Genomic DNA, 27,286 nt, shown 5'->3' with positions numbered 1-27,286 from the left:
CCGGGTCGGTGTGGACTTGTTGGGCCGAAGGGCCTGTTTCCACACTGTAAATAATCTAATCTAATCTAATCTAATCTAATCTAATCTAAGATGGTGGGGGGGTGGGGGAGAAGAAGGGGTAAGGAGTGGACGATAGGTGGAGATAGAGCCCAAAGAGAGAGATGGACAGTTGGACAGACAAAGGAGTAGATAACAATCAGACAAAGGGGATGAATTGCTGGACCTGAAACATTAACTCTGATTTCTCCCCAGAGATGTTGCCAGACCTACTGAGCTTTCCCAGCAATTTCTGTTTCTGAATTCCAGCATCTGAGGTTTTTTCGGTTTTTAACGTTCTTTCATGTTGTACTGATGCTGGTCTTCAATTGTAAATGCATCAGAATCTAGAGTCAGTTAAACACTTTCATGGATTTAGTAACCGCATGTTATTTTAAAAAGCTAAAATAAACATTTTGTACAAACATTTCGAATGTGGCTACACTGTTAAGTGTGGAAATGCCCCAGAGGATTCGATGGCCTAAGATCTTTAGATAACAAGCCCAAAGTCAGCATAAAAAATTAGAAATGGTGGTAGAAAATACGACTGACTGGGTCTTTCAGCCAGCCAAGTCTACTTGACCCTTTAATATATTCGTGCCTGTTTGATGTGTTAATCTCTTTTACATACACTATTGTCATAATCCAGCATACCACGAATAGTCATAAATCTATCTTCTCTAAGTTTGAGCTCTGCAATTCAGAAATCCAAAAGATTCACGATGTTCTGAGTAAGAAATTTCTCCATCTTGATCCTAAATGGTTTTTCACTTATTTTCAAATTATATCCCCTGGTTCCAGACTCTCCAAAAAGGCAAGCATCTATACTGTCTATCTTTCGAAGTATTTTGTAGGTTTCAATGAGAACATCTGTCATTCTTTGAAACTCTAGAAAATTCAGGCTCAATTAACCCAATATCCTGTTCATAGAACATTTCCATCACCCCAGGAACAAGGCTGGTGAGCATTCATTGTGCTCCCTCTATGGCGTATTATCTTTCCCCAGGTAAGACAACCAAAAGCGTGCACATTATTCTCGGTGTAGTCTCACCGGACTTTTATTCAATTGAAGAAAGACTTCTCTACTCTTTTCCTCAAATCCCTTTGCGATATAGGCAGATATTGTATTAGCTTTCTTAATTTTTTATCACATCTAGATGTTAGCCTTCAGGGGCTTGACAACAGGAACACACAAATCCCTTTGCATAGCTATATTTTCCAGCTTCTCATCATTTAAGAAATACATTGCACATCTGTTCCTCTAAGGTAACTTCAACTTTCCATATTTTCTGCAATTTTCATGTCTGTCATCAAGCCTGACAAATAAAACAGAAAACCCTAGATTCTCAGGGACAGAATTAATTTTCACTTGAACACACAAGGATTAATCAAAGGAAGTCAGCATGGCTCTGTCAAGGGAGATCATGTCTAACAAATATGATTGAATTTTTCAAGGTGGTGACTAGGTGTATACATGAAGATAGTACAGTTGATGTAGTTTACTTGTACTTTAATAAAGCTTGGATCAAGATCACAGATGGCAAGCTAGTTAAGAAACTAAGAGCCTACTGTATCCAGAGCAATCTGGCTAATTGAATCAAAAATTCGTTTATGGGAAGAAGCAGAGGGTGATGGTTGAAGGGTGTTATGTTACCATTGTATCCAGTGGCTCAGTCCTGGGTCTCCTATTTGTTGTATACACTAATGATTTAAACATTTGTAGATAGTACAAAAATTGATGGGCTGTTAAAATAGCAAGGAGAAAAGCCTTAGACTACAGGACAATATAGATGTGGTAGTCAGAGGGCTGAACGATGGCAAATGGAATTGCATCCTGAAAAGGTGTGGGGTGGCACACTTTGGGAGGACTAATACAGCAAGGGAATACTTGGTGGGTGGAATGATCCTGGGAAGCACAGAAGATCAGAGGGGTCTTGGTGTCTAGTCCATAGATCCTTGAATGCAGTGTGACAGGTAGACATAGTGATTAGGTGGCATATATCTTCATTAGTCGAGACATTGAAAACAAGAACAATGAGGTTATGATGAAGTTCTATACAAAGTTAGGTCAAAGTTGGAATACTGGTCAACACACTACAGGAAAGATGTGACTGTACTGGAGAGGTTGCAGAGAAGATTTACCAAGATGGAGCAATGCAGCTATGAAGAGCGTCCAGATAGGCTAGGGTTGTTTTCCTCAGAGCAGAGACAGCTGAAGGGGGATCTGATTGAGATGTACAAACTGGAGGGTCACAGACAGGGAAACTGTTTCTCTTAGTCATTAACCAGGGGACCCTGTTTTAAGTTAAGGAATAGGAGGTTCAGAATGGGTTGGAGGGAAAATTATTTCACCCAGAGAACTCACTACCTCAAAAATGGTGGTAAATGGCAGGAACCCTCTAGACACTTTATTTGAAACATCATAGCACACAAGACCAAATACTAGAAAATGAGATTAGAATATTAGATACCTGATGATTGGTACAGACACAATGGACCAAAGGGGTGTCTTTCTGTGCTGTAAAAACTCTGACTCCACATTGATCCCGATTTGAGGTGTGAAGCGTCAATCTACTGTCTCAGAGATAATGATGTTATCACTAAATTACTTTAGCACTCAATCAGTGAACAGTAGCCCGACAAAGGTCTCCAGTACAGTAGCACAAATTGAGCATATGTTCCTGGTTAGCATATCACACATATATCACGTTACAATCCATCCCCATTTAATAAGAATATAATTAAGCCAACTGTAAGCTCAAGTCCTACCACTGCTAACCTACCACTGCTGACCAAACATTTACCCACCTCGGCTTTAAAAATTGTGGAAACAGAGACTTTGAATATCTTTTCAGGAGAAGGGTTCTAAAGGCCTACAAACCCCAGAAAAAAAAATTAGCTTTGTCTGCGATTTGAATGAGTGATCCCTTATTTTTAAAGGATGGCTCTATAGTTCTAGATTACCAATAAACAAGAAATATTCTCTCCTCATCCAAACTGTCAAGGCATGACAGGATCGATGTTTCAATAGTCATTTTCTAAACTCCAATGGATACAAGCCTAGCCTGCCCAACCTGTCCTCGTAAGTTAACCCACACATTCCTAGTAATAGTGTGGTAATCTTCTCTGAACTGCTTCCAATGTATTTACATCACCGCTTAAATAAGATTTCTCCATGCTATTAATATGTACTTGCTGAGCTGAAAGAAAAAGACTCATGCTCGTTACTTAAAAATCCATTCCTGATCTATTGGTTAATACAAAGTACTAACTTATTCAGTTCTTCAATTTAAAAAAAATTAGGAAGCTACAAGAAAATACCTGCTTGCAATTGGTGATACCTGGGTGCAGTTCAAGGCATTTCTGAACCACAACCATTTCAAATTATAGTCCTCTAGAAAAGCCCAATGCCACACTTGTTGAAGCAATTTGTGCTCAAGTTCAGGACTCTCTAACTAAGCACGTGTGACTGATCAGGGTATCCTAGAAAAAGCCACCCATGATCAAGCAATTTTGAAAACGAGAAACCTACAATGATGCCAATAACTGAATATAGACTGAGCTTCACAAATTCTTTTGCTTGTAATTCAACATTCCTCAGAACTTTGTAGTCTAATCATCTGATGTGATCACTGAGTAATATCAGGTAACACTCCACCACTTCAACAGTTAATTAGCAGCTATGAAAGTATTGCAGAAAGGTTAACATCATGTATTCCTTTAAAGCATGGTGATACCTCATCATGGTCAAATTAAAACTATCAACTTTCATTACGTATGATGTAGCTGATAATCTATTGGGTTTTAGTTCCAGGATGAAAAAACAGGAACATTAACCTGATTAACAAAAACAGCAACAACTAGCATTTATATACCTCCTTGAACAAAGTTAAATGACTCGATGCATGTATTAGGCCAAATGACCAAAATCTTAATCGAAAAGACACTTAAAAAGCAGGGAGGTGGAGGTGGAAACATTTTGCAAAAGGAATTTGAACACTGAAACAGGGAAGTTAAAAGGCACAACTGTCAATGGCAAAACAACTGAAATCAGAGTCATATATGAGGACCAAATTGGAGAAATGCAGTATCTTAGGTGTGTTGTGGCTGCACAAGGTCACAGAGATAGAAAAAGGACACACTTACAGAGGGATTTGAAGACAACCCATTGTATTTACCTATCAGCTTTAATGTAATAAAGCATCACAGAACTTGGCAGCTGAAGATATGGCAATTAATCCTGCAGCTTTAAAACTGGAGGAGTACAGATAACTCATGAGGATACAGGACTGGATAAGATTGCAAGCATAGAGAGGGCATCAAGAGGTTTAAAAAGAATGATCAGAGTTTAAAATCAAAGCATTACTTAAATGAAGGCCAATAGAAGTCAGTGAATACAGGGGTATTGGATATAGAGGACTTTATCCAAGTTGGGGCATGCCAAGTTTATTCAGGCTAGAATGTGGGAGGGAGGCCAGGAGTTCATTTGGAATGGTGATATCTAGGGGAGATAACTTAAGGCACGAGGGAAGGTTTTTAGCAAATGAAACAAGGCAGGGCAAAGGATATAGTTATAGTGATGTTTGGAGTAATTTTTTTCCCCCCTTTTCTTTACTCAAGAGCTTAAAGACTAAAATTTCAGTTTCTGGGAAACATCAGTTCACAGCAGAGATTGGAGTTCAAGCTGCAGTCTTCCTAGCTCATGTAACTCAATTAGTTAATGGCACTTAAATAGCTTTCATATTACAACTAAAACACCCAACTTTGTATTTCATGGTTAATCCACTATCAGCAAGAAAAAAAAGGTCAATGGTCTTGAGTACAGAATGAGGCCATTTGGTACATCACGTCCAATACTCAGTAAAAATGCTCATTTGAAGATCTGGTACAATGTCCTGCTTTTACTCCCCACTCCCCCAAACACCCTTGCACATCATTTTTATCCAAATTAATCATCCAATGCCCTAATGAATAGGTCGAGAGACAAAAACAAAACCTGCAGATGCTGAACAAGGTAGACAAGCAGGAGGCTGGAAGAACAGAGCAACCCAGGCAGCATCACGAGGTGGAGAAGAAGTCGATGTTTCAGATGTAACCATTCTTCAGGACTGGCACTGGGTGTAAGAGGAGCTGCAGATAAAGGGGGTGGCGGGGCAGGGTGGTGAAGTGGGGATAGGTGAAAACAGGTAATGGGTACAACCTGGTTGGTCAATGGGAGGAATGAATCTGACAGGTGGCTGGGAGGAGTGGAAGGGGTGGGGGGCTGGGAATGGAGTCACGAGAAGGGAAGGGAGGTCATTTCAAATTGGAAAACTCAACGTTGAGCTGCCCAGGCGGAAGATGAGATGTTGTTCAACCAATTTGCACCTCCACTTCTCGCCTTTAAAACAACTGCCAAACTTTAACAGATGATTGTTTGCAAACTGCCCAGCCTTCAGGACAACATTGACCACAATACTGTAGAAATCCATCATGTCAACCACTGCAACATGTGTCAGAGTATCAGAGTATCGACACAGATAGCACCATTACCCGTGGGGACATCATCCATAGTGTACGCGGCAGATATTTGTGTGACTTGGCCAACATTGTCTACCACATACACTGCAGGCAAGGACGCCCTGAGGCATTGTAGCATCTGCTTGGCCTTGCCAATAATACATGAATGGTCACTGCACAATAATCAATAGATAAGGGTGTTCCCTCCCAGTTGGGGAACACATCAGCGGTCAGGGACATTTGGTCTTGGATTTTTGGGTGACCATCCTCCAAGGCGGATTTCGGGACTGGCAACAATGCAAAGAGGCCGAGCAGAGGCTGATAGCCAAGTTTGGTACCGATGGGATGGTCTCAACTGGGACCTTGGGTTCATGTTGCACTACAGGTGGCTCCACTACACTATACGCTCACACAAGCACACAAACACACACATACCCAGCCCACACACTCTCTCACAGGCTTATACTCCATCACACCCACACACTTTACGAAGCTTTCACACACAAACACACTGTCTCATGTGTACTCACACATGCACATTTTCTCTCACTCTCTCTCATGCACACAAACAAGTCTATGGGATGAATTTGTATTTGCAGATACACTCTATTCAGCTCAAAAAATTGCACAATCTGCAGGCACTCAATACATGCAATATTTCACAAATTCCACTTTGAAAACAGAACCAGTCTGACTCAAGATTGAGATACACAGTGACTCTGACCTCACACCTTTAATGCATTGTCTGAGTGGAGAGGTTACCTTTTGCTCTAAAACCTTTGTTATCTTAAGAAGGTGGTATTATTATTAAAAGATTAAATTGTACTCTCTCTCTTGACTCTGACCTCACACCTTTAATGCATTGTCTGAGTGGAGAGGTTACCTTTTGCTCTAAAACCTTTGTTATCTCAAGAAGGTGGTATTATTAAAAGATTAAATTGTACTCTCTCTCTCTGGACATTAATGTTATATTAAAGTGTTAAACTGTACTGTCTTTCTCCAAGAAGCTGTTCTGTCTCATAGACAGGATGCAGGAATGTGGGGAACTATCCATTGTAATTCACACTTCATTCCGGCAGCCATTTACTACTATTCTACTGCTATTATCAAATTAAACTCTCATTCAATCCCTTCCATTCAGAAATGCTTTCATAGCCATCTCCAGTCAATCAAAATCGTTTGCATGATCATCCCACAAAGCTAGGTCATATCACACCTACATTGTCGTCTTTGGGAATCACAGAGTCAGGAAACCGTTTGCATAATGATTCCCCAGCACGGGGACATTTACATTATCCCCGAGGATGACCTTGTGGGAAATGGCTGGAGTAGCTGTGAGCATTACCAACTGACCTATATAAAGGGGATGTGTTTCCTTTGTTCGGGGCTTCTTTTCACACGCCTGCAAAATGTGTCAAAGCATGAGGGGGGGAAGAGAAACAACTAGCTTGTACAGACTTTAATAACTGATTGTAGAAGTTAGTGCGTGCGAATTGCATCTCATGTATGAAATCTCAGGAAAAGAACCTAACAAGATGATTTAAAAGTAGTTCTGGGGTTTACATATTAAATGAACCAAAATCTGCATTCTTACAAAAAATGAAAGGCTTTACAATCCAGGTTTATTCAATGTAGCACTGCATGACACTAATATGTTTGCTAAATTTCTGTCTCTTATGATCTTATATTCCACAACCACCTGATGAAGGAGTGGCACTCCAAAAGCTAGTGCTTCCAAATAAACCTGTTGGACTATAACCTGATGTTGTGTGATTTCTAACTAATTACTACTGCATAATTGCTGAAGTTGACAAATAGACTAATGGTGGATAAGATTTGTCCTGCTTTATGGACAGGGCAAAGCTGGGCAATTTTCTCTCATAGCCCAGTAGATGTCAATGTTCAAAATCTATTGCAGTGGCTTGGCGAGGCATGTAGCTAGTTCTGGAGCATAAGACTTCACCATTAGAGCTCGGGTGTTGTCAGGGCCCATGGTCTTTGCGATACACTAACCTCTCATATCACACCATCAACCAAATTGGCCAAAAAACTGGCACCTGTGATGATGGGGTCCGAGAACACAGGGGACTCGATTTTCCTGAGGATAACTGCAAATGCTTCAACCTTATCTTTTGAATTGATTTTGTATGCTCCTCCAACATTGAGAATGAGGACACTTGATGGATTTCCTCCTCTGGTTAGTTTAGTGTCAACCATTGTTAAGCACTGAATATAATAGGACTGCAAAGCATTTAATTGATCCACTGGTGCAGAATCACTTAGCTCTCTACAACAACAGGTTGCTTCTGCTATTTAGTGAACAAATGATCTTATACTGTATGTTCACCAGGTAACCACATATTCAGTTTGCTCCCTGGTATTGATGCTGTGCTGGCATATACTTCTATACTCCTCATTTGGCCAAGTTGGTCAGCTACATTTGATTACTTCACTTAAGAGAACTGTGTACATTAATAGCCAAGCTGTTTCCAAACTGCATCAATAGTGATTGAACTAAATGTTTGTAGGTGCTGGATGGAGTACCAATCAAACTGGCTGCTTTGTCCTGGATGTCATCAAGCTTATTGGAGCTGCACCCACCCAGTACCATCTTCAAGTGGGCAGTAATCCATCAAACCACTGACTTAAATCTTGTCAAGTTTTAAGATTTGTAGCTCAGATTGAGGTTCTAGATGTAGGTTTGCTCACTGAGTTGGATGGTTCATTTCCAGACATTTCGTCACCTTACTCGGTAACATCTTCAGTGGGCCTCCGGGCAAAGCAGTGCTGATAACGCCTGCTTTTTATTTACATGTTTGGGTTTCTTTGGGTTGGTGATGTCATTTCCTGTTCTTTTTCTCAGGGGGTGGTAGATGGGATCTAACTGTGTTGTCCCAGTCAAAGTGGTGTCCTTGCTTATCTGTACGTAAGGATACTAGTGAGAGAGGGTCATGTCGTTTTGTGGCTAGTTGGTGTTCATGTATCCTGGGAGAACACATCCATCCTAGGACAAGCCAAACAGAGACACACGAGAATGCCTAGAAGCATGGCATTCCAACCGGAACTCTATCAACAAACGCATCGAGTTAGACCCCATCTACCACCTTAGGAAAAAAAAAGCAGGAAATGTCATCTCCAATCCAAAGAAACCCAAACATATAAACAGAAAGCAGGAATTATCAGCAGTGCTTCACCCGGACGCCCACTAAAGATTAAACCTTGTAGATGGTGAATAGACATTGGGGAGACCGATGGTGAGTTGCTCACTATCAAAATTCCCAGCTTCTAACCCACTCTTGTAACTACAGTATGTACATGTCTGGTCCAGGTCAGTTTCTGATCAATGGACACATTAGGATGTTGATACTTGTTCCTTGATGCCACACTCGATCAAACGTTGCCTTGATATCAAAAGGCCACAACTCTCACTTCTGGGAATTCAACTCTTTTCCATGCATGCAATGAGCAGGTTACTCATTTGCAAGTGCCACTTGATAACACTTCTCTATGATTTTGCTGATGGCAAAGTAGGCTGAATGGACTGTAATTGGTATGTGGATTTGTCCTGCTTTTATGTACTGAACATACCTCATTATTTTTCCACATTAATTGTTAGATGCCAGTTTTGTAAGTGTAATAGAACAGCTTGGCTTGGGAGTGGATAGCTATCGAACACAAGTCTTCAGTATTTTTACTTTTTGTAGTGACAGATTGAGTGGTAAGATGTTTCAAATCATGACACAGAAGTCTGTTGCTGCTGAAGCCACATGCAAGTCTAGTTTAGCACTTGTAGATTTATTCTAAATCCAGCTCTTTTAGCACAGTGGCAGTGTTAAACAACACCATGCAATGTCCTCAGTGTGAAGCCAAACTCGATCTTCATAGGAACCAGGCAGTGGTTATTCTGACCAAAACGGTCACATAGACCTACGACAGATAAGTTGGTGAGAATGAGGTCACGTGATTCTTCTCATACCAGCCACAGAACATGTCCAGCAATTACAATCTTCAGAAGTTAGTCAGCTTGGTCTGTAATGTCACCATGGTGTTAATCTTTTACTTTCTAAGAGTACATTCTGTCCCCTTTTCTTCAGTGCTTCATCCCAATGATATTCAACATACAAGAGTATGAATTCATCAGGTGAAGGGCAGTGAGTTGAAATCAGCAGAAGATTTCTGAGCCCGCATTATACTTGACGCCAAGAAATTTCATATGCAATCCACAGTGAACATTGAAGAATGCCAGCTGACCTCCTTTTAGGTTGAATGCCACTCTTCTTCCATCATTAGTATGTCTGTTCTGCTCAAGACAAGACTCTATAAGGACAGTGACAATGGAGTTTTGGATATTGGTTGAATTGCATGATTCGGAGTGTGGCAGTGCCAGGCTGGTGTGGTCTGTTATTAAGAACATTGTAAGGCCTCTGTCATCACCAAACTGTAGTGTTCTGAAGTGGTAATAGCCAGCTTGGTCATTGCAGAAGACAGTCAAGAGAAAAACATTACTGTGTCTGGAAGTGTACGTGGGCCAAATTAGGCGAGTGTGGCAGATTAGTGAACAAGTTGGGTTTGTATAAGAAACTAAATCGGTTCATGGTGGCCAGCACAAAAACTGACTGTATGAAAAGCTAATCACATTTCAGTTCTGAAATTCAGCAGGGTCATGTGTGGAAAAAGACTGAGGTCTGGAGATGAATGGTCCTGAGAGCTCCAGACTGTGTCAGTAAGCAATTTATTGATGTGCAAGGGCCATTTGGTGTCACAGCCGATGACCTTGTCCTTATAATTTGCAATAAAAGTTTATGAAGCAAATGGAAGGTTGGATTCTTCCTTTTCTTTGTGCAAATTACATCCATGCTTTTATTCAACCTCTTTTCAAACTGTCAGTGAAGGATGGCAATATTCAAAAAGCCTTTTCCTTCTGGTGGTAGCTTATTTTAAGTCATCCAATTGTGAATTATCCTTGACCAGCCACATATATACTGTGGCCATAAAAGGTCATAGGCTGGGAATTCAGTCAAAAGTAACTTATCTCCTAACTCTTCAAAACCTGTCCATTCTGCTTGCAACAAGACAGGAATATAATGGAACACTCTCCTTGCCTTGTTGCGTACAGCTTTAAACAACACTCAAAACTTTCACCATCCAGATAACTTAATAAGCTCTGGTGGTAGCTTATTTTAAGTCATCCAATTGTGAATTATCCTTGACCAGCCACATATATACTGTGGCCATAAAAGGTCAAAGGCTGGGAATTCAGTAAAAAGTAACTTATCTCCTAACTCTTCAAAACCTGTCCAATCTGCTTGCAACAAGACAGGAATATAATGGAACACTCTCCTTGCCTTGTTGCGTGCAGCTTTAAACAACACTCAAAACTTTCACCATCCAGATAACTTAATAAGCACTCCATTTAGTAACATAACACTCATTCAGTCACCACAGCACATACAGTGCACACACAAGACGCACTGCATAAATTCTGTAGTGTTTCTTCAAGAACAAAACCACAACCTCTCCCACGGAGAAGGTCAACAGCATTAGCACATGGCAACACCATCTCCAAGTCCCCCTTCAAAACACAAACCATCCTGCCTTGAGACTTATAGCACTATTCATTCATGATGACTGAGTCAAACTCCTAAATTTTCTACTTAAAAGTCCTACGGAAGCAACTACACCAAATGGACTGGAATTTTAAGGCATTCCTTACCACCATCTTCAAACACATGTTTGGATAGGCGATGCATTCTGATTTTGATAATAATACCACCTTCTCATGGGTGATGTCATACAAAAAGTTAGGGGAAGAAATTTATTCAAATGAATAAAAAGGCAAAAGAAAGAAGATGAAATTCTTTTTCAGCAAAAGTAGACAGACTCCAAAATAGCTTTAAATATTTGAAACTAAAGGGTATGCAGAAAAGTGAATGAACAGGTTGTCTGCATAACCTGCAAAGGCAAAATGAGTTTTCTCTCCCTCATGATTTTAACACTTGTGGGCAATCTTGTTAAATAGAGTCAGAGAGTATATATCAGTGAGAAATAGGAAGATATATTTGGATGGCAATGAGATGAGCAGAATAAAAAATACATTATGTGGATGATAAACACCAGTGGAAATGTCTGGTTTTCTGTTGCAATTTTTTTAAAACATAATTTCCAAAGAATTCAGATGTATATATAAATACAGATTGGTCACTGCAGTCAAATATAGGTTTGTAAAATAGAGTGCTTTTAAAAATTCATAATAGAAAATTAAATAGAATTTTACTGTAGAGAAGGAGGCCATTTAACCTATCATGTTGTACTGGCTCCCAAAAGAGCTACCCAGCTAGTTCCATTCCCCGTGGCCCCGTAAATTCATCACGTTCAAATATATATCCAGCTCTTTTTTGAAACCTCCAGTGGAATCTACTTCCACCACACTCTCAAGTAGGCTATTCCAAATCCAAACAACCAAGTAAATAAGTTTTTCTGCATCTCGCTCCAATAATAGGTTTCTCTTCTTCTCACTCAGAACTCTTTGGCTGACAATCTTGAAATTGTGACCCCTATTTACTGATGTGCCAAGTAGTATAAGCAGAGCATCCTTCCTTATACAGTCAAAATTATTAATCATTTTGAACACCTCAATAAAAGGTTACCACTTACCTTCTCTGCTCCAAGGAGAACAAGTCCAATTTCTCTAATCTTTCCTTGTATCTAAAATCCATCATTCTTGGTATCATTCAAGTAAATCTCCAATGCACTCTCACAAGGGCTTTAACATCTTTCCTTATACAATATTCCAAATGTGGCTTGAAGAAGTGTAGCATCACTTCCTTGACTTTATACTCTATGCCTCGGTGTATAAACCCAAGGATCATATAAACCTTCTTAATAACTGTTTTCATTTGCCTGCCTAGCCTCCGAGAATTATGACTATTTGTCTAAGCTCATGCTGGTTAATTTATCAAACTTCATAATTCATTTACATCAAATCAATACATTTAATGCCAAAATAGCCAAGAGCTGGCTCTAACGCTCCATTTTGCACTCAGACATACTGCCTTTGATAGGAATTATGCTGCATGAACAACATGTCAATTTTTATCCATACATTACCATAGATTCTTTTAGTTTTTTTGGAATCAATCAAAGGCCTGAAGACTCCAGTAGCTGATGTTTCCCATTTGATACCAAACCTTGTAACTGCAGACTCATATGAAGTGAAATTGGTGAAATTAAGTTCAGAATTAAAGTCTTTGTAAACAACACTTTCAAAGGCATATTATTATGAACAAAAAAAATTAAAGCAGACCTTAAATTTTCATTGGATTTAAAATGCTTCTTTTCTTCATGAAATCCCTCAATATCCTGTCTTTTGCCATCTCCAGATTCTCCTCCAGTCTCATAACCTTTCAAGACATTTCTGAGATTTCATGTCAGCCAGTACTTACCTGGACAGCAGCCCAAACACCTCTACAAGGGGGAGTAGCACAATAAAAAACGTGGCTGCAGCTGGAGCAACAAATCGGTGCCAAGTGAAACCAGGAACTAGCTGGACAAGATCGGAACACAAGCAGAAACCTACCTTCTCCACTAAGTCCTAAGCACACTCCCTCCGATAAAAAAACCACACAGTAAATTACCTGCTACACTGGGTCCTAAGCAGACCCTCTGCAAAAATACACCAAACTGCAACTTATCTGCTCTACACAGAGTCCGAGGAAGGATCACTTAACTGGAAACAGTCAGAATCTACTCCACTAGATCACTCAAATGTAAGAAACCTGCGAGGAAGCGGGGTAAGCATGCTGGCCTGCTAGTAAGACTGAGACTACGTGGTTTCAAGACCCCTCCGCCCCCCACTTCCTACCTTACTCCCAGCAAATGTATAATCTCTGGATAACAAGATGGATGAACTCAGATCACGGCTCAGCTTCCAGCATGAACTGCAGGACTGCTGCGCACATGGTTCACAGAAACCTGGCTCAACCCATTCATTCCCGACTGCACACTTCAGGCTGATGGTTTTTCTATCCATTATATGGAACACACAGCATCATTGGGTAAGACAGAGGGTGGAGGGGTTGGCTTTTTAATCAACAACTTGTGCTGCATGGACATTGCAACCCTGGACAGCCATTACACCCCAAATCTTGAACTCCTCACCATCAAATGCCACCCTATCTACCTACCACGGGAATTTACCACTGCTATACTAACTGCTGTGCACATACCGCCACAAGCAAAGGTTGAGGAAGCTCTGGATGTGCTGTACTCTACTACTAACACCCTGGAAACGGAACACCCTGAGGTCCTGTTTACTGTGACTAGTTAGATTGAAGTTGCCAATCTAAGGAAGGTGCTGCCCAAGTACCACCAGAACATTACCTGCCCCACCAGGGGCCCAAACATTTTAGACCACTACTACACCTACCGTTCTATCCACGCCCTCATTTTGGGAACTCCGACCACAATGCCGTGCTTCTTCTCCCAGCTTACAAGCAAAAGCTCAAACAGGAGACCCCCTTGCGGATACCTTGGACAGGTATGCCACCACCATCACAGACTTCATCAGCAAGTGTGTGGAGGACTGTATACCGAGCAAGTCAATCCGGGTGTTCCCAAACATGAAACCCTGGATCAATCAGCATGTACAGAACCTGCTAAAAACTAGGTGTGAGGCCTTCAGATCAGGAGACTCACTTAAATATAAGAAATCCAAGTATGACCTTCACAGAGCCATTAAGACAGCCAAGGACCAATACCGATTCAAACTAGAGACCCAGACACCCGGCGACTGTGGCAAGGACTGAATGACATCACAGATTCTAAAAAGAGACAGTGCAAGATAGCAGACGATGACATATCCCTCCCAGATCATCTCAACGCTTTCTACACTCGCTTTGAGTAGACGTTCGGTGGAGAGATAACACCTATACTGACAAGTCCTGGCAAACTTATCCCAACAGTCACTGCATCAGACGTCAGATCAGTTTTGCTTTGTGTGAATCCTAGAAAAGCGATGGGACTAGACAGAGCACCAGGCTGTGCATTCAGAGCATGCGCAAAGCAACTGGCAGAGGTCTTCTCGGACATCTTTAATTTCTTCCTGCAACAGGCCACTGTCCCTGCCTGTTTCAAGAGGGCCAACATCATCCCTACGCCCAAGAAGGCTCATGCAGCATATTTCAATGACTATCGCCCAGTGGCCCTAACTTCAGTGGTCATGAAGTACTTTGAAAGGCTGGTCATGGCATTAATCAACTCCAGCCTCCCCACTACTCTTGACCCACTCCAAGTTGCCTATCGGACCAACAGATCCACATTAGATGTCATATCACTTGCCCTTCATTCCTCCTCAAACATCTTGACACCAAGCTACGTAAGAATCCTACTCGTTGACTACAGTTCAGCCTTCAACACTATTATCTCCTCGACACTGATTACTAAACTTAGTGATCTCGGACTAAGCCCCACTCTCTGCAATTGGATCCTCAGTTTCCTGACTCACAGGCCACAGTGAAGGTTGGGGACAAGATTTCATCCTCACTAACACTCAACACTGGAGCCCCCTAGGGGTGCATACTCAGCCCCCTACTATACTCACTGTATACCATTGACTGCATCCCCAAATACCAGACTAATGCCATTTATAAGTTCGCTGATGACACCACTGTGGTCGTTCGAATCCCAGATGGCGACAAAAGAGACTACAGACAGGAGGTGGAAGCCCTGGAAAAATGGTACACTGAGAACAACCTAGCTCTCAATGCTGGCAAAACCTAGGAACTCATTATTGACTTTTAGCGGGTTGTCACTCATGCCCCCCTCCACGTTAACAGCACAGAGGTGGAATGAGTGGAGAGCGTTAAGCTCCTGGGAGTGGTCACCACAACAAGCTTTCTTGGACTCTTCATGTGGACGCACTGGTTACAAAGGCCCAACAACATCTCTTCTTCCTCAGGCAGCTGAGGAAATTTGGCATGACGGCAAAAACCCTTGCCAATTTTTATAGGTGCACCATTGAGAGCATTCTGCCTTGGTGTATCACTACCTGGTATGACAACTGTACCATTCAAGATCGGAGACAGTTATAGAGAGTGGTGAACTCAGCCCAGACAATCACAAAGGCCAACTTCCCATCTATAGAATCCAGGCCCGCTGTCAAGGAAAGGTCACCAACATTCTTAAAGATTCATCCCACCCCAGCAATGTTTTTCCACAACCTCTACCATCAGGGAGAAGGTACAGAAGCCTGAACACACGCACCAGCCGGTTTCGTAACAATCTCGACACTACTGTTGTTAGAATACTGAATGGACTCTCAAACTCTTAACATTCACCTGTACCTGTGTTTTTGTTGCTTTTTACCTATTATTTACTATCTATGCTACTTAACTATGTGATCTCCTGCATTGCTCGCAAGACAAAGCTTTTCACTGTGCCTCAGTACACGTGACAATAAATTCAATTCAATTCAATTGACAATCCTCTAATTCCAGTCTCTTGTACCTTCCCAATTATAAATGTTCCACCATTGTCTGTGCCTTCAGTTACAGAGACCCTAAGCTCTGGAATTCACTCTGCTTCTCGATATCACTTTCCTCTTTCAAAAACCAAGATTTTGGTCACCTCATCTAATATACAGTTCAATATCATTCTTTTATTTATAATCCTCCTGAGAAGGATCTTGACCCCGGCAATGTTTTTCCACAACCTCTACCATCAGGGAGAAGGTACAGAAGCCTGAACACACGCACCAGCCGGTTTCGTAACAATCTCGACACTACTGTTGTTAGAATACGGAATGGACTCTCAAACTCTTAACATTCACCTGTACCTGTGTTTTTGTTGCTTTTTACCTATTATTTACTATCTATGCTACTTAACAAGATTTTGGTCACCTCATCTAATATACAGTTCAATATCATTCTTTTATTTATAATCCTCCTGAGAAGGATCTTGAGAAGAATCTTGAGACATCACATTACAAAAAGGCACTATATAAATACAAGTTGCCATGATATAACATAACTTTATTGTATCTAATTACCTTATACAAGAATTTACATAGATCATTTAGAACTGTCAAACTTAAGTACTCCTATAAATTTCCTGAGTAGCTCCAAAGTTCCATTTCGTTTTGTTGACATTTTAGAATTTGCAATTGCTGGTTTACAATGGGTAAATGCAGGGTCTTTTTTTTTCGCAAATACCAGACCAAACATTGTGGCAAGTATATACCCCTTGTGTGTACACACCAACAGATAACATTTGATCGGTATAATCTTCCATCAAAAACACTGCTTAAACTAAGAACATCAACAGCCTGATACTTCATGAATGTAAATATGATGGGTTATATTGGCAATGAAACATACCCAGTGATAATACTCCCTTAACTAAATATTGATCAAACAGATCATGCGAAAAATAGCTGGGCCATTTTTTAAAGTGCGTTCCTAGTCCTCTACTTGGTGTCTGATCGCATCGTAAACATGACAGCTTTCATTTGAATATGATGCTGCTGAACCAAAGTTGTGGTCTGGAACTGAAAAAATAATCTGAAGACTGGGCCCAGCTGCCCTGGGTTTCCACTTCCAAACTCAAGTGACATTTAGCAGGAGGCCTTTCCCAGCGTCCAGAATGAGGAGACTCGGGGAATGGGGACAACACCAAGGGGAGACAGTCAGTCAGTGAGTGAGTGAGTGAGTGTGTGAGGCCGCCGGGTCGGGTCGGGCCGGGCCGGGCCCCTCACCCATCCCGCGGTGCCCACTTCCCCCAGAACATCACCACAAACTGCCAGGACTCTGCTGTACCTACCGCCGCTGCTCGATTCCTCTTTCACTTGAGGAAAGAGGAAATCACGGACGGTCCCCAGGTCCTGGAAGGAGCAGAAATGCAGCAGGCTGCAGGACATGGTGAGTGAGATTGACACCCACAGCCGACTCCCTCCCCTCCGCTGCCCGAGAGTACGGCCTGGTCCTCCGGCTCCAGCTGAGGCAGCGGCGATCACACAACAGCCGGGGCGCATGCGCGCCTCCCTTCCCTACGTCGGCCAATTATTCTCACAGGCGGCCACGTGGACGCGCCTTAAAGACATTCCCCCCACCCCCCCCGCCTTCAGCCGGAACGAGACTGGACTTTAAAGAGATAGTTGTCCCCTTCTGAACAGCTTAACTGGGACGCTGCATTTGTTCAGTCATCCTGATCATATTCCCTTGTTTGACATTAGATTTCATTAAATACTCAAAAAAGAAAGGCCTTCCAGTGTTTTGGGGAACCTCACAGTGCCAGGGACCTGGGTTTGTATTCAATCTCAGGTGGCTGTGTGGAGTTTGCATATTCTCCCCGTGTCTGCATGGGTTTCATCCCCATGCTCTAGCTTCTTCCCACAGAGTGAAGATATGTAAGTTAGGTGGCTTGGCCATGCTAAATAGCCCATAGTGTCTAGGGGTGAGCTGATTAGGTGGATTAGCCATGGGATGCCGTTTGGAGGGACAGTGTGGACTCAGTGGGCTGAATGGCTTGCTTCGAGACTGGAGAGGTCCTATGAAAATCCATGGATGTAAATTGTCCGATCCCAATGCTTGAATCACCTCAAGTTCAAATCCTTTCTTTAGTAACAACCCTGGTTCAGTGACACGCTTATTTGTGAAAAGAAAGATTGGTTGTTCTAGCCCTACTCCAGCAAATTCAGCACATCATTTGCACTGACTCCTCAATGCAGCATTGAGGGAGTTTTGCACTTGTAGAAGTATTGTCTTCCAAGATGAAATGTTAAACTGTGTCCTGGAGTCATACAGTCATACAGCAGGGAACGGACGCTTCGGTCCAACCAATGCATGCCAAACATAATCCAAAATTAGACTAGTCCTACCTGCTTGCCCCTGGTCCATGTCCCTCCAAGCCTTTCCTATTCATGTACTTAATCAAATATCTTTCAAATGTTGTAATGTGTAAAAAAAATTGTCCCTCGTCCTTTTTAAATCTCTCTCCTCTCACCTTAAAAATCTGCCTCCAGTCTTGAATTCCCCCATCCTAGGGAAAGATCAGAAAAGTTGGACAGAATTTAAAGCTCCTCTGAGGAAGGGCTTGGATGCTCGGAATAGTTTATGAGATGGGAAGGTATAAGGAGGTTGCCCCTTCTGTTTATGTGCTGTGCAGGAAGGGCCAAGCCTTCCCACTCGGAAGTCAATTAAGGCCCTCAAGAATTTCAGCTCAACACTGCCAGCTTTCAAACAGCAGTAGATGGGTCTATGCCTAGTTAGCAAGAGCTAGATGATAAGCCTGCAACCTGGTAGAGGTGGTTTGTCATTCTCAACAATCCTAACCCAGCTGGAGGAATACACTGGTGGAGTCAGTTGGACCTCTGGGAAGACACTCTCCTGCCTTTGACTATGACCCACCTCCCTCATCCCAGACTCCATGACTGTCCCCAACAATCCTGTCCAACTCACTGTGGTATGCCACTGCAGCAACAACCTTTCTGCCATACCCTATTGCAATACCAGCAGTGGCCATTGATATCAGTGGCACTACTATTAACAGAAAGTTGTTGGCATCTAATCAGTTAGAAGCTATTAGAAGTGGGTCACATGCCTCTTAACAGAAAGACTGATGGAAAAACTGCTCCTGGTGGTGGAGCCAAAAGCTGTGACAAGCTAGATGGCTGTCCAGTTAGGACTCAATCCCAATTGGTGCCCTCAAAACTGGATACTGGGACAGGAACCAGCCATTGACACATTCATTGCAACAACCATTAAGTTCCACCTGTTAAATCAATTCTCTGACCATAGATGCTGCCAAAACTGCCAAGTACATCCAACATTTTCTGTTAGCCTTTTATGTCTTCCTTCTCAGAAAGATGCATAGTGTCTTGAGGCCCATCTTGACATTGTGATCATCTTGCTCTCTCTTTTCTGCTTTTCACAAATGGTATGACAAGATTTTCACTAAAGGCAGTGGTGAGGTACAACTGATAGTCATTATTGATTGTTAACTGTATTAATGCACAGCCCACCTCATTAATATTTAGACTGCCTTCTTACTAAACTCACCAAACAAAGCTAGATGTTAGCAAAATAAACACAAACAACTGTGGATGCAATTTGAAGCAAAAACAGAAAGCACTGGAGAAACACAGTGAGCCAAGCAGCATTTATATAGAGAAAAAAAGGTAGTATTTCAAGTCCACTGCCTGTTCTGACGAAGGGTCACTGGATTCAAAATGTTAACTGTTCTCTCTCTGCAAATGCTGTTGGACTTGCTGTGTTTCTTCAGCACGCTCTGTAGATGTCAGCAAACCTTCAGCAAATGTAAGTCTAACCTGTCCAACTTTTCAATAAGACAACCTGCCAAATCCAGCTATCAGTTTAGTAAACATTCCCTGAACTGCATCCAATGTATTTGCATAGAGTCATAGATTCATACAACATGGAAACAAACCCTTCAGTCCCGGTCATCCATGCTGACTAGACATCCCAATCTGGCGTGGTTCTATTTGCCAGCATTTGGTCCATATTCTTCTGAACTTTTCTTATTCTTATACCCATCCAAATGCATTTTAAATTATGTAATTGTACTCACCTCCACCACTTCCTCACACTCTGTGTGAAAAAAGTACCCCCTCAGGGCCTTTTTAAACCTTTCCCTCTCATATTAAACCTATGTCCTCGAGTGTTGGACTCATCCACCCTATTGGCTATTCACCCTATCCATGCCCCTCATGATTTTATAAAGTCACCCCCTCAGCCACCAATGCTCCAGGGAAAATAACCCAGCCTACTCAGCCTCTCCCTGTAACTCAAACCCTCCAAGCCCAGCAATATCTTTGTAAGTCGTTTCTGCACCCCTCTCAATTTTGACAACATCTTTCCGAAAGGAAGATGACCAGAATTGTACCCAGTATTGTAAAAATGGCCTCACCAATGTCCTAGACACCTGCAACATGACATTCCAACTCCTTTACTCAATGTTTTGACCAATGAAGACTAGCGTGCAAAATGCCTTTTGCACCACCCTGTCAGCTGTGGCTCCACTTTCAAGGAATTACGCACTTACTGATAGTGTACACAGTATTCTTGACAAGTTTTCACCAGTGCCCTGTATAAATGAAGTATAACTTTATATTCTATTCCTCTCAAAATAAAAAAATAACACGTCTATTAGTTTTCCTAATTACTTTCTGCATCTGCTCATGAGCCTTTTGCAAACTATGCACTAGTACACTGAATCCCCCCTGCATCTCAGAGTTCTGAGTAAGAAAGTATGAGGAAATGCTCCCTCTTAAGGTAATATTTGGAACTGGCAACCAAAGGTTTGGTGAAATAAGTCTGTTTTAACAAAATTCTTAAAGAGAGGAGATGAAATGAAGAGAGAGAGAGAAACGTAATGGTTAATTACAGAACCTAGTGCCTTGATGACTGAAAACATAACCATCAATGTTGATCAGCACAGACTTGATGGGCCAAAGGGACTTTTTCTGTGCTGTAAACCTTAATGACTTTAACAATCAAGTTATTCTAATCAGGAGGGCCAAGGAGTTAGAATTGGAGTGGTGAAAATATTTTGAAGAGTTGCAAGGCTGCAGGAAATTTCAAAGACAGGAAATGGATAAAGATGGACGTGGGTACAGTTGCAACATTTAAAAGGCATCTGGATGGGTATATGAATAGGTAGTGTTTAGAGGGATATGGACCAAATGCTGGCAAATGGGACTAGATTAATGTAGAATATCTGGTCAGCATGGATGAGTTGGACTCAAGGGTCTGTTTCTGTGCTGTTCAACTCTATGACTCTATGACACTATAACAATGAATTTCAAAACAAGGGATAATTTTAAAATCACACTATTATTAAACTGGATTTGATGTAATGTCCAAAATCATATTCTTCGATAGTTCCCTTGAACTCAGAATTCAATTCAAAGTTTGTGAGAAGATTTGTAGCTCGGGTGCTCGTTGTTGTGGTTCTGTTCGCCGAGCTGGGGATTTGTGTCATCCACAGATTCAATCAATAAGCACATCGACCTGGACCCAATATACCGACCACTGCAGCGGACAGCTGGAACTGACAACCGGAAGCGACAGATACGAATCACTACAAATGCCGGAGGAAAGATCACAGAAGCGCTTCAAAGGAGGCTCCTAAGCACTGAGGATGTCACCTAGACAGGGGACGAAATGTCTGCAACACAAATTCCCAGCTCGGCGAACAGAACCACATCAGAATTCAATTATTTAGGTTTCTTATTTTTCAAAGACATTACATTTAAAGTAGAGTTTATAGATAACACTTAGCTTGCTTCTTATGTAGGTAGCTGTGATTCACACAATATCAGCACAAATGTGTTTGATTATTTTCCAGGAGTCTGTTGTGATGGATGCATTCTATCTCAGGCAATCAAAGCAAACAACAGCTTGAGATACAGCTGTTTGTTGAAATGTATGATTTTGCACAGTTTTATATGCCCCAATATATCAATCTGTTCACAAAAATATCTAATATCCCATTGTGGACAGTTGCACTTGGACCAAAAAGATATTTGATCATCCCATCTATATACGCATTTGCTATGTACCACACCAGAAAGCCTACCATGAAATAAGTTTAATAGTTAGAAGGCATAATTCAGTTGTTTTGACAGATTGTTGCTTACAATTATAGAGGTTTACAGCATGGAAACAGGCCCTTCAGCCCAACTTGTCCATGCTGCCCAGTTTTCACAATTAATCGAGTCCTATTTGTCTGTGTTTAGTTCATTTCCCGCTATAGACTGCAGATGCTGGTGATCAGAGTCGAAAGTGTGGTGCTGTAAAAGTACAGCAGGTCAGGCAACATCTGAGGAGGACGAGAATCGATGTTTCGGGCATAAGCCCTACATCAGGAATCCTAGGGAAAAGTTGTTGGCTAAGTGCCTTATGTATGCCTCTCATGATTTAATAAACCTTTATAAGGTCACCCCTCAGTCTCCTACAGTCGAGGGGAAAAAAATGTCCCAGCCTATCCAGCCTCTCCTATAACTCTAATCTTCCAGTCCCGCTAGCATCCTACTAAATCTTTACTGCACTCTTTCCAATTCAGTTATATTCTTTGTATGCAGAATGAATTTTGTAAGCATGGTGTAACCACTTAGACCATGAATTCCATCAATGAGTAAACTTGTTGAGCAGCCAAGATATATAGATTAGATTACTTACAGTGTGGAAACAGGCCCTCCGGCCCAACAAGTCCACACCGAACCTCCAAAGAGCAACTCACCCTGACCCAGTCCCCTATACCTAACACTACGGGTAACTTAGCATGGCCAATTCACCTAACCTGCACATTTTTGGACTGTGGGAGGAAACCAGAGCACCTGGCAGAAACCCACGCAGACACGGGGAGAATGCACAAACTCCACACAGACAGTTGCCTGAGGTGGGAATTAAACCCAGGTCTCTGGCACTGTGAGGCAGCAGTGCTACCCACTGAGCCACCATGCCACCCTAATATAAATCTAGAACATCTTAGGTTGTGTATCTGGACTGAAGTTATCTGATCGCAACTGGAATGAAAGTAGGAATGTTACAGTTGGCTTTAACTAAGCAGGAAAATAAGGTTTGTATCTTCACTACTGATCAAATAAATGCTATACAACATTTTTGCGTAGATATGGATACCTGTGAGTATAGAACAAGTAGGGACAGGATTGACTTTGATAGCTGTGAAATGAAATAGCCAAACGGTATGAGTTTTCAAGTTTGAATTATGAGCAGGAGAATGAAGTGTAACCTGGATTCTCAGAACTATACTCCAAAATGGAAGGGAAAAGAGGAAAAGTAAAAAGACCCAAGACATATTGTGAATGTACAGTTCTTTCAGAGATCATATAGCTCAACATACACATAACAATCTTTTAATCAAACTGCAGTGGGTATTAAACATTACATTTTTTAATTTTGCCATGTTTTAAACACTTAATTATTAATGCTCATGGACATTTGTTAAATTTAAGGGTAAAAATTTATTTTGATAATACCTTCATTCAATAAAGCCACACATCAGTAGCACACGTTTGTATTATCAACTACAAATAATTCTTGCATCATCTTATTGTTTGTACACTGAACAATAAAGTTAAGTAAGGCCCTTTATAATCCCAAAAATGTCTTCCTGCTGAACAGATGGTGCAGAATCCAGCATTTGTCTCATTATTGGTATTAGTGAAGTGCCTGCATAATATTAATCCATTTGTCTACATTCTTAACTGAAACCACACAATAGCACATATGTTTATAAGGAGTTTTAATTCTACTTCATGTTATTTTTTGGTCTGGGGGTTCCTGGAACTTTTTGATATAACATTAACAGAAGAGTTATATTATGAAATGTTTTGTGAACAAGTATTACTGACTCACTCCAGTTTTATACAAAATATCAGTAAATGTGAATATAATTGATCATTTACCAAAATCTTCTGGAAGTCACTTTCATAGCCAATGCCCTTCCTTTACCACTTTCCCACACCATCTTGAACACACCCTGTCCAAAAGAACAGTTCGAGTGAGTATCCCACTTTTACACCCTTATGTGCTATTGTAGATTTATAGCCAAAACATTAGGCACAGCATGCTCTAAAATCATTGGACAACTACATAACAGATATTTCTGGTTATTATTTGTGATTTTCTTTGTAAGTTAATCAAACATCTTATTCAAACCTTTGCTTTACTTCAGCAAGCCTAAAACTTTACTGCCCCACCCCCACATATTGAGAAGGAAGAAGCAATGAAATGACTGATGCAATATCATAATCCTGCATAATAATCTAAGAGGAAGAGGAGCAGCAGAGACCAAAAAAGCTCTGACAGTATGGCATAAACAGTAGCCAATTGCTGTTATCCCGATTGATCATGGCTTGCACTATTTATGGAACACTGAATGAAATTTCAGCATAGGTTCAACTGACTCGTTTCCTGCAAAAACTGGCATCACATATGCATTCTGACAAGCCAGAAAATTTTGGCCAATTATTTTTCTTCATAGCTGATCCCTTTGAAATTCTCCGCAGTTACATTGTTTTAAGTAAGTATTTTCAATGACCAGCATTAGAAACCTGACCTGACACTGGCTTCGCTATTTATCAAGTTTCCTCATTTGGATTGTGGGAGTAACCAAAACACAGATATTTCTGAATACATGAGGAAAGTCTTCACAAAGCAGAAGGCCTTGTTTTGGCTGTTTATGCAATGCATGACATTTAATCTCCCACAGCACCTGAGCCAAGTTAATGAAATACAGTGAAATCCACCTACACAGTCACTTATTTATCCATATCTGACGCATAAAGGCTGACAATACGATCATAAATTTTGCCCACACAATGAATCAGAAATTGAGACTTACTATGAGCATAAACACTTTGCCACAGTGACATTTAGTACATTGGGCCTACTACAAGTCTTGTTTAGTTCTAATCAGTTCTATAGAATGCATGCATGCTGCTCTGCTAACATTGACCACATTTCAACTGCACCAAAACAAAATCAAGATAAGTGTCACTATCTTCTTCTTCAGTGGTCATTACAAAATAATTTTCAGTCACACTACAAGAAACTTTCATTAATGTTTGTTGACACTGGAATTTATCAATTGACTATTCCTTCATATGATCCATGAGGTGTGAAGGAGCTATATGAATTTTTTCAAGAATCTTTAATATTACAAATATGTGAATAAATTGACTAGCAAACAACTTACTCCATAACATGTAATCTACACTGTAAGTAATCCAAAACAAAACATGTCCTGATGCTGTTCACTAAGCAATTAGAAAGAAGTGCACAGGTAGCAAGATGAAGAGACACAGATTCAAGGTCGTGCACAAATTCAAGGTTGAAGGATAATTAGGATTCATATCAGAAGATTGAATCAACAGAGAAGGAAACGAATATTTCCAAGGCAGAGTGCTCAAACACTTCACCACTATGGGAATGCAGAGCAATGGGCTGAACTTTACAATTTTTGGGGTTGAGGTTTTTGAATAGTTATTCACTGCAGGTTTAGCATGTTCTCTCGCCATATCTTACCTAACTCCCTCATTAATTACCTATATGCTCTAATTGCAACTCTCTGTCTGATTTTCACCCAATCTTGCCAGCACTGTTCCCAGAAGAACTTGCTGCTCAGTCGATATTATTGTGGAGAAAATGTAGAGAATCACCAGGAGATGCAGAGAGTTCTTCAAGAAGTAGGTCTTTTATTTGCAAACAAAAAAACCATGACACTGACAAAGCAGATTCTCAAATGCCCCCGAACCTCTGGGTCCATGGATTTTAATTTTTTTTTATCATGTTTCTGTTAGCTTATCAGCATGTCCAACTATATTAATCAAAGTACCTCACTCCAGCTACACAATAAACCAGTGATGTTAGTTCCCATTATCTCTTTAGTTGTACATGCTACTTAATGTTACTCTAATGTCACGGTTAGATATTTATTGTCACCTCTGCTACAGTGATCTTCCATTCCAGACTGTCATGATTAGATATTTAGCTATTCCACCTATTACAATAGTCTTCCTGTCTCAAGCTGACTCTACTAACTATTAATTAGATATTTAATGTCCTGTCCCAAATATTTATGGTCCCAATCTTGTCATAATGACACTTAACAGGGAGACTATCTTTACTGTTATCTATCTCGTCATAGTGACCTTTCAGCCTCAACCTTACTCTGCTCATTGGTGTAAGAGCATTCCACTATTCTTATCCCATCCTGCCTTCCACAGACCACAGATCGCCAGTGGTCTTCATGCTTTAACCCTTCCCATGCTTTCATGCTCTTTATTTTCCATAATATCCATCAAAAGACTAGCATCTCCTGTCAGAAGAGTGTAAATGACTTGCTCCACCAGCAGAGGTTTCTCTCTGAAACCTGCTGCTGTATCCACCTCCCACCAAGGCTCATAGTTTACCACTCTCACAATCGTCGGCAAGATTTTTCCTCGCCTGCACTCAACTACCGCAATTCCCAACACCAATACTGAATGACTTCTGCACTGCATCCTGAGCAAAGACTATCTGTCTTGACCTGACCGAAGTCTGGTGATAATCATAGTGAGCTTCCTGGCCTTCTGTCTGCTCTAAATGGAATGGCGCAACAGCAATCAGAGCCTGGAGTGATTGAGGGGACCACGTGCAAAAGACAAGGCCATGCAAGGTGGGGATGCTCTGAGCATCGCGATAAGCTCAGAGTGAGTGAGCAGTATGACAGTGAAGAGCCCAGAGATACTTCCTGGTGCAGTTAGTATTAGAGATAGGACATGGATGTTCATTAAATTTATTTAGCCTTCGCTTCTGTAAATACATATTTACTTGCATTATTGTAATGTGTGTTATATCATTAAACCACTAGGTGGTGACATTTTTGTCTGAAGTGAAATGAGTATAGTTTCTTTCGCCATCAGTGCTGATCATCCATCAGCACATCTCAACATTCTAATATCAGCAACAATGTGTGAGCCCTAAAATTATTGAACTCAATATTAAGACCAGAAGGCTGCAGCATTCCCAAGCAGAAAATGAGATGCTGTTCTTCCAGCTTGCGCTGAGTTTTGCTGGAGCACTGAAGTAGACCTGAGACACAGATGTTGGACAGGGCATACAGTCTTGTGTTGAAGTGGCAAGCAACAGGAGGCTCAGAGTCATTTTTGCTGACAGAACATAAGTGTTCCACAAAGCAGTCACCCAGTCTGCGTTTCATCTCCCCAGTGTAC

At 41.2% G+C, this 27,286-nt stretch overlaps 1 protein-coding gene across 1 annotated transcript in view; it reads right to left on the bottom strand.

Annotated features, from left to right (window-relative positions):
* rab3gap2 (RAB3 GTPase activating protein subunit 2 (non-catalytic)) overlaps positions 1-17,561 on the bottom strand; it is a 95,337-nt gene extending 77,776 nt beyond the window's left edge. Inside the window, exon 1 of the mRNA XM_043695776.1 lies at positions 17,350-17,561. Within this exon, the coding sequence (XP_043551711.1) occupies positions 17,350-17,560 (211 nt within the window). The 5' untranslated portion in view covers position 17,561. The remainder of the gene's footprint in view (positions 1-17,349) is intronic.
* Positions 17,562-27,286: the final 9,725 nt, after the last annotated feature.

This window comes from Chiloscyllium plagiosum, chromosome 9, assembly GCF_004010195.1.
Source record: "Chiloscyllium plagiosum isolate BGI_BamShark_2017 chromosome 9, ASM401019v2, whole genome shotgun sequence".
Classification (NCBI taxonomy): domain Eukaryota; kingdom Metazoa; phylum Chordata; class Chondrichthyes; order Orectolobiformes; family Hemiscylliidae; genus Chiloscyllium; species Chiloscyllium plagiosum.
The sequence above is the reverse complement of the archived record's forward strand: the minus strand, read 5'-3'. Positions and strand labels throughout refer to the sequence as shown.